Genomic DNA, 8,633 nt, shown 5'->3' with positions numbered 1-8,633 from the left:
TCTACTGCATATTTATTGTCCTTCAATGGAAGAAAGTTAGTGGGTACCAGTAGGTTTACAGAGTGATGTTTATTGCTAGCAGAAGTGTTTTGGGATATAAGGTTTGAATGAGAATTTTATCCCCAAAATAGTGTGTTTTGTGCTCAGAGGAGGACGACCCTTCCCTCGAAGTGGGTCAAGAGGCTGATCTTCCCTCTAAGAAGTTCAAATCCGTTACGAACCGATTTAGGTTCGTAACAATTGGTATCAAAGCAGCCGGTCCTGCGCCATGGATACATCATTGGAGATTTTGGATTCCTTGCGCGATGATTTTCAGAAGATGAAAGTATCTATTTCAAGAATGATAGAAGAGCAACGGCGATTTGCGGAAGGCCTCAACAAAATCAGCATGCTGATTACGGAAATACGCGAAGATGAAAGAAAGCAAATCGAAGAAAAGAAAGTTCCAAAAAAGAAACGGCGAAATAGAAGAAGAGGAGAAAAGAAGAATGGAAAAAGAAAGTAGATATTAGAAAAGGCGAAGAAGACACAAAAGAGAGGTCATCATCGAAAAGTCCACCGTTCATCTTCCCCTCAATATGTTCTACATAATCGAAAAGACTCTCATCCACGGCCATTCGTGCGTTATCATCTAAATCATTCAAAGAACACGCACCGAAGGATCTTTGATGAACGACACGATGAGATCGGTTGGAAGATGGAGTTGTTTCAACCATTGATTTCAACTATATTTTTCGTGAAGATGATGCCCACTAAGATTTGGGACCCTGGCGGAAGAAATTATCTTCTCCAATGATCCAACCTTGAGGACAAGGTTGATTTTAAGGGGGGAGGAATGTTACGTGCTTATTTGGGTCCCACCTTGGCTGAAATAAGTTAAATGAGATATTTGTTATTTTGAAATTTGCTTTGTAGTTATTTAATTAGTTAGGACTCTTAGAGATAAGGCTTATTTAGAATAATGATTTTTAATAAATAACTTGTATGCAGCTTTTCTTTATTGAATGAGAATTTTATCCCCAAAATAGTGTGTTTTGTACATAGAGGAGGACGACCCTTCCCTCGAAGTGGGTCAAGAACCTAACAGCAGCCCTTCAGGTATTAAACTGATCGCACCTTCTGATTTATCAAGGGTGATCGTCGAGGAGGACTCCCTTAATGTCATAAGATGGTTAAAGGTAAGTGGTAAGCCCCTTTGGCGTATCTCTAGTTGGATAGACAAGATCTTGGAGCGGGTTGGGGATTCTAATATCTCTTTTCGTCACGTAAAATGATCAGCCAATTCAGAAGCAGAGATAGATTGGCTAGTGAAGGAGTTGCGAGATCAGAATTAGAACTTTTCGACTTCCTACCCTGTGATAGGAGTTTTTTGTTGTTCCATCGTGATTGTATTTTTCTTCTTTTGTTAGATTCTTCTATGCTGATCTCCTCGGTTGGCTCTGTATTGTTTTCCTAAATTTATTAACGATTCATTAACCTTCAAAAAAAAAAAAAACATTGTCTGAACAGAGATTTCAGAGATTCCAGTCATGTCCGGGTTGCCCAAACTAGAGTCATTGAAATTCAACTTATAAAAATCATGCGGCAGAAGGCCATTTAGGGTGTGCTTGGATCATAGTTAGCAAAATTCCGTTTTAAATGACTATTTTTGAAAGAAAAAAAAAGCATTTATTGGTGTGCCGTTTAAAACTCCATTTAAAACTTTTACAACAAATAAAACTCTGGCAAACATTCTAAATTTAAACACTTTTTTTTTTTGCAAACTTTCCAATTTTACGCCCACCATATTTTGTAAATGACAAAATTCTAAACTCATTTTCTTGTGTTTCTGTTTTTTTACTATGTGTTTTTGAACTAATACCATATTAAACTCGAAATTTTGCCATCCCGTTTTTTGCCGAATCATGTTTCGCTAACTATGGTTTGGATTGGTGGAACGAAGAATCGGTATTCCAATTCTTAATTCCAATTCTTATGTTTGGGTAAAAATTAAGAATCGGAATCATGATTTAACATGCTCAAGTCCCCTCCCTCTGGCTACTGATATTCACACTATCATATTTTGATAAGTGCACTAATGCTTGTCTTCTGTTACGGATTTGCTAGGGACCATTGCAGAAGGCATTTCACAGGCCAGCTGTTGAACGAGAAAGCAGCCACGCAGGCTCATATTTTGTCTTATTCATTTAATTCATCTGAGGTTGCTGCTCTCTCATGCAACAGCCGGCCCACGAAATGCCTTATGAGATGGTCCCTAACAAATCCCCTTTTATTATTGTGCCGATGTCACACACAACCATATTTTGATATTTTCACTCACCCATCTTATATGTTGATATATTCGCCCCCTTTTCTTCCCAGGACCACCCCATTTAATGACTGCTCTTTTTACAGTAGAAGGGGGTTCCCAAGGAAGAACTCAAGAAAGAAAGAAAAGAAAAGTTGGGGACGCGTTAGAAATTTTGTTTTTAATTACAATGATTTACACTGCCTATTTTATTTCTTGGATTGAAGGGGTGGAGATGACAGAGAGAAACGCTTACCATGGAATTCGTTCGAACCTTACAAGCTATCTGTAAAACCAAGGACCTGAAATTTCCGTAGGATGATCCCAACCGTTCGATCTATAAAAGTTTCCATAATGTGAGTCCCTCTTTAGATCGGAGGGTTACAATCATCCTATTTTTATGATTTTTGGGTGCACAATCTATTTACATTGTGGCCCATCAATTGAGCGGTTTGGATCATCCTATTGTATGGGCTGTACAGTCCATTTTAAAAAATACAGGGTGAATTCATCCTAGAAGGGGGTGAATTATCACTGCCCATACCCAAATTGCCCTTTATCAATAGCCTATTAGCAGCACTTCATTTCATTGCCCTTTTGTTTATGTTGCAGAACCTTCAATAATCCAATGAGGTGACGCTTGACAAATTTTGTTTCTTATCACATACGACTTCTCAGGAATCCTTCAAAAATATAATCCAAAGATACTCCATTAACAGGATTCCTTCCCCACCAAAACAAATGTCAAATCTAAACCCAAAATTGTAAAGAGAAATCACTCCTTTTTATTGAGAGAATTTGGTTTTGAGGAGCAAAAATGGCAGCCATTTCTACTCCTCTACTGGGTGACAACATTGAAGAAGCCATTGATTACAAAGGCCGCCCTGTGACAAGATCTAATTCTGGTGGATGGAACTCTGCATTTTTCATCATCGGTAAAGATTTCAATTGAAAGCCCCCTGCTGGGAAGAGAAGTCCCTCTGCCAGTCTGCCACTGTAGCCCAAGAGATTAGTTATTTGAACTGATCAGTGCTCTCTCCTCTCCATTCATTCCCTTCACATCAACTTGCATTCATTCATCATTATGCATCGATCATCTTCTTCGTGTTGGTATTTTTTATTGTTCGCATATGATTGAAATTTGTGTCTAGAGTTCTGATTCTGGGTGTGTTTGGATCATAGTTAGCAAAATTCCGTTTAAGTGGCATGTTTTTGAAAAGAAAAACGCATTTTATTGGTGTGCCTTTTAAAACTCCATTTAAAACTTTTACAACAAATAAAACGGAAAACTCCGTTTTTTAGGCTTTAAAAATGCGTTTTAAACAAAACATTTTTTTTGGCTAACTTTCCAATTTTATCCCTCCATATTTCGTAAATGACAAAATTCTAAACTCATTTTCTTGTGTTTCCGGTTTTTTACTACGTGTTTTTGAACTAATACCGTATTAAACTCGAATTTTTGCCGGATCACGTTTTGCTAACTATGGTTTGGATTGGTGGAACGAGGAATCAGTATTGACATTCCATTCTTGTTCCCGCTCCCATGTTAAACCGAATCTTAATTCCAATTCTTATGTTTGGGTTAAAAATTAAGAATTGGAATCATGATTTAACATGCTCAAGTCCCCTCCCTCGCTACTGATATTAGCTCATTTGTTAGGGTTTTGTTAGGGATTGCTAGGGACCATTGGGAAAGGCATTTTGGAGGGCAGCTGTTGAACGAGAAAGCAGCCACATAGGCTCTATATTTTGTCTTATTCATTTAATTCATCTGAGGTTGCTGGTCTCTCATGCAACAGCTGGCCCATGAAATGCCTTCTGCGATGGTCCCTAGCAAATCCAGTTTAATTATCCTGCCGACATCAGCACAAGTGCACAGCCATATTCTGATATTTTAAGACTTTATGGATACTATAGATTAATAGGCTAGCTGGGAGCTTAAGTGGGTTCCCTAATTAAGAAAGAAGACAAAGTGGGGAACGATGACGCAAAAGGGCGAATATGCCGAACCTTCGATGAACCTTCCATGGATCCACTGAAGTGGCGTGAAAAATATCAGGATTCCTCTTTAAAAAAATAGTCGAAAAGGGAGTTGATAAATTCGCACCCCTGGAGAATAATCCGCACCCCTTATAAGGTTTTGACCTCAAATCACGTTACCAGGGATGCGATTTATCCAAGAGGGGGTGCTAATTTATCATCACCCAATTACAAAACCTATTTCGTCAATAATATTCCATCCAAACCCAATCCAATCATGTCTGACTCCGAAACAATCCCCAAATTCTGTAGATAAACCAATCATCTTTATTGCAACAAACCCTTGAAGGGTTTTGGTTTTGGGGGCTGAAAATGGCCTCGATGTCTACTCCTCTATTAAGTGACAACGTTGAAGGAACAGTTGACTACAAAGGCCGCCCTGTTACAAGATCAAATTCTGGAGGATGGAAGTCTGCATATTTCATAATCGGTACATAAAATTTTATGAATTTTATTTCCATCACTGTGATTTATCCTTATTATGTTTTTTTTATTTTCTTGGATTGAAGGAGTGGAGATGGCTGAGAGAAGTGCTTACCATGGGATAGGTTCGAATCTTATAAGCTATCTGACTGGACCTCTAAGACAATCCACTGCGTCTGCTGCCGAGAATGTAAATGTGTGGTCAGGGGTTTCGTCTATGCTTCCTCTATTGGGAGCCTTCATTACAGATTCTTATGTGGGTCGTTATCGAATGATTATCTTTTCTTCAGCTCTCTATCTCCTGGTTTGTTTCTTCTTCTTCTTCTTCTACTTTCGTGTTAAAGCGACAGCCTAAACTTGTTTTCGTGTTAAAGCGACAGCCTAAACTTTTGGAGAAGTTGGTAAGTTAACAAGGTATGAGAGCCAAAGGTCTCGAGTTCAAACCTCTAGGATAGCAAAAATCCACATGCGATGGTCGGCCCAAAGTGGGACCACATGTGCCGTGTGTTTGCCAAGCGCCAAGCGGGCTACGCGTTGGAGTGGGTGTGGCTTTAAAAGAGAATCAACCAAAAAAAAAAAAAAAACTAATTTGTTCACTTCTCTCTTGGATATGTGATTTTAAAGAATTACAACAAACCTTTACATATTTTGTTCCTCCCCTTTTTATAAACAAAACCCAAAACCAATTTGGTGCTGGTCTTGGGTGTTGTGTACCTCAAAGTTTGGTCCTCTTTTAGAGACTAGCCTGCGAGGCATTTAAGGAAAGTCGCCTTTCTCGAAGTCTTGCTTTATTAGGCAAGTTCCTTGTATTTTTTTTGCGCAAGCTTATATAGGTTGGTTTCTGGGGTTTTTGGAAAGGTTGTGAAATTTAATATTGAATAAAATATTAATTTCGGGTTTTGTACCAGATTTCGGTCAAAATTTCAAGGTCTGAAACCAGTACCGAAACCTAAATTTTAAACCTTGATTAGAACTCTATGTAACAAAATCATATTTTAACTATAATTAGAACTTTATATGACAAGTTTATCCTTTTTTTTTTTCAGTTTTTGGTTGTGTTCTATCATTTATTGCTGTTTTCCATATGTGTCATTATCCAATGTTCCTTTTTGTTTCAATTGTGAATCCCCTAGTTAGTTTCTTCATCCCATTTTTCTGTTTTTAGTGTTCTATCATTGCTTGCTGATGCTCTCATTTGAATTGGGAAAACAGGGTTTAGGCATGTTGACTCTGTCAGCCGTGCTTCCATCTCTCCGTCCACCCGATTGTGATGTAATCAAAATGGGGGAAGAATTTTGCCCATCTCCTTCTGGGTTTCAAATTTTCTTCTTCTTCTTCTCTCTGTATATAGTTTCCCTCGCTCAGGGTGGGCATAGGCCATGTGTGCAGGCTTTTGCAGCAGATCAGTTTGATGGACGAGATCCCAAAGAGTGCAAATCCAAGAGCTCAATGTTCAATTGGTGGTACTTTGGACTATGTATGTGGAACGGGATTTTTATTGCTATTTTGAACTACATTCAAGATAGTCTGAGTTGGGGTCTTGGTTTTGGAATTCCATTCATTTCCATGGCAGTTGGACTTGCTGTTTTCTTGCTCGGAACCAGGACATATCGCTTTAATCTTATGGAGGATGAGAGCCCATTTGTGAGAATTGCTCGGGTGTTCATAGCGGCAGCCCGGAATCGAAATCAGCCAACCCCTTCATCCATCACGGAGAAAACACATCTTTCCTCTGCCGGAGATGAAGCAAGTGAAACACCTCTTCTAGGTAGAAGCAGCCAATTCAAGTAAGAAAAACCAATTGCTTGTTTTAACTAGGAAATAGACATTTGTAACTACAGTTGGAGCTCTCATAATTAATGCTCCATAAATTTATAATCTCTTATAACCTATGCTCAGACCAGGAACCGACATTGTTCCTACGTTAGTAAATTATAATCTCTTTCTTATAACCTATGCTCAGACCAGGAACCGACATTGTTCCTACGTTAGTAAATTATAATCTCTTATTTCTAATACTTCATGGAAAAATCTAGTGATATATGATATAAGAGAGTTTCTTCTTAAAAAATATTGTTCAAAGTTCATATACTTTACAATACTATATAGGTTCAATATAGGAGAAGGTGACATATACTGGGGTTTGAACTGTTAAAAATAGTTTCAGTTTTGATCATCATTACCATGTATCCAAGCTTGACTCCTTTTCATGTCAAGCCTTGCATTGAGGCGAATTGACTGTAACTTTCTGCTACCATCCATCCCTTGGCCCAGATTACTTGAAACACAGATAAAATGCCTTTGCTAGAAACAATCAGCAGGAAATATCCGTTTATAGTAATCAAAAGGGAAATTAAGTGCTTTCCAGACCCAAAAAAGGGGCGGTGGTGAGACTTATTTTCTAATACTTGATGCTTTCTAATATTTTTTATAAAAAGATGACACCGTGAATAGAAAATATAAGAGCCCTGACTGTACTTGCAAGCTATTAAACAAAGCAGAATGTGTTCCTGTTTATATAGACATTTGTGACTGAGAGAAACCTATTATTGCTTGTTTTAACAAGGAAACAGACATTTTTGAGTTGTGACTGCTTGTTTTATAGTTACTCCCTTCTAATTTTTCTGGTATGGCTGTTACGACACTCAGCAAGCTTTACAAAGAGAAATAAATACAGCTGGTAACAAAACAGAATGTGTTCCTTCCTGTATTACAATGTAGGTTTCTCGACCGAGCAGTTGCCATTTCAGACGATCCGGTTTCTTTGAAGAAGAATTGGAAAGAATGTAACATGAGTCAGGTGGAAGAAGCAAAGGGAGTTCTGCGTTTGGCTCCAATATGGACAACCTGTTTGCTATATGGGATAGTTTTTGCACAGTCATCAACCTTCTTTACCAAGCAAGGCGCTACCATGGAAAGAGGAATTGGTTCCAGCTTCCAAATTCCGTCTGCAGCCCTGCATTCCTTCTTCAACGTCTCGGTCATTGTACTTATCCCCATCTACGACCGTGTATTGATTCCGATGGCGAGAAAGTTTACAAAGATATCGTCTGGGATAACAATGCTTCAGAGGATTGGCATTGGGTTGTTTCTGTCTCTAATTACAATGGTGGTGGCAGCTTTAGTGGAGGAGCAAAGGCTTTTGGTTGCTAGAGAATCTGGGCTAGTTGACATGCCTTCGAAAACTGTTCCTATGAGCGTATGGTGGTTGGTTCCTCAGTATCTTCTGCTTGGAGCGGCCAGTGTGTTTACGATGGTTGGTTTGCAAGAATTCTTCTATGATCAAGTTCCTGATGAGCTGAGGAGTGTGGGGATGGCAATCAACCTCAGCATTTACGGCATTGGAAGCTTTCTAAGCAGCATTCTCATCTCTATAATTGAGAAAGCAACTGTGAGCAGTGGATATAGCTGGTTCTCTATTAATATCAATCGGGCACATCTTGATTACTTCTATTGGCTTCTTGCTGGGCTCAGTGCCCTTGAATTGGGCTTGTACATATATTTTGCCAAATCTTATGTCTATAAGACTAAGAGAGGGCATGGCATTCTGTAAGAAAATATTCATGGGATTGTAGAAAGAACATATCAGACTTTCTTGTGATCAGACAAATAAAATTTATGCTCGTGTTTCAGAGTTTCCATTTTATGATAAAAAAATCTGATTGAGGCCCTGTTTGTTTTGGATTTTTAGAACCGATTGTGGGTCCAAAACTGATTATTGGACTCAAAATTAACACAGTTTTGAGTCCAATTATGTGTTTATACTACAATGTCCTCTACTAAAGCCCTGTTTGGAATGCAAGAAAAACATTTCTGACGGAACCAAATTTTCTTGGGGAAATTTTTTCTATGATTTAGAGGGCAATAGTATGATTATGAATAA

General features: G+C 38.5%; 1 protein-coding gene across 2 annotated transcripts; it reads left to right on the top strand.

Annotated features, from left to right (window-relative positions):
- The first annotated feature begins 4,520 nt into the window (after positions 1 to 4,520).
- Positions 4,521 to 8,394, top strand: LOC143881938 (protein NRT1/ PTR FAMILY 5.10-like). Of its 2 annotated transcripts, XM_077385285.1 has the most exons (5): positions 4,521 to 4,757; positions 4,837 to 5,054; positions 5,963 to 6,227; positions 6,324 to 6,537; positions 7,472 to 8,394. In XM_077385285.1, the coding sequence occupies exons 1-5, from the start codon at positions 4,640 to 4,642 to the stop codon at positions 8,301 to 8,303; spliced, it is 1,647 nt and encodes a 548-aa protein (XP_077241400.1). In that variant the 5' UTR covers positions 4,521 to 4,639; the 3' UTR covers positions 8,304 to 8,394. The 2 variants fall into 2 exon arrangements, with proteins under 2 accessions (XP_077241400.1, XP_077241399.1); XM_077385284.1 differs by having other exon boundaries at positions 4,522 to 4,757; positions 5,963 to 6,537.
- The last annotated feature ends 239 nt before the right edge of the window (positions 8,395 to 8,633 follow it).

This window comes from Tasmannia lanceolata, unplaced genomic scaffold (assembly GCF_043159265.1).
Source record: "Tasmannia lanceolata isolate RefF3 unplaced genomic scaffold, GAP_Taslan_0.1 ptg000007l, whole genome shotgun sequence".
Taxonomy (NCBI): Eukaryota; Viridiplantae; Streptophyta; class Magnoliopsida; order Canellales; family Winteraceae; genus Tasmannia; species Tasmannia lanceolata.
The sequence above is the reverse complement of the archived record's forward strand: the minus strand, read 5'-3'. Positions and strand labels throughout refer to the sequence as shown.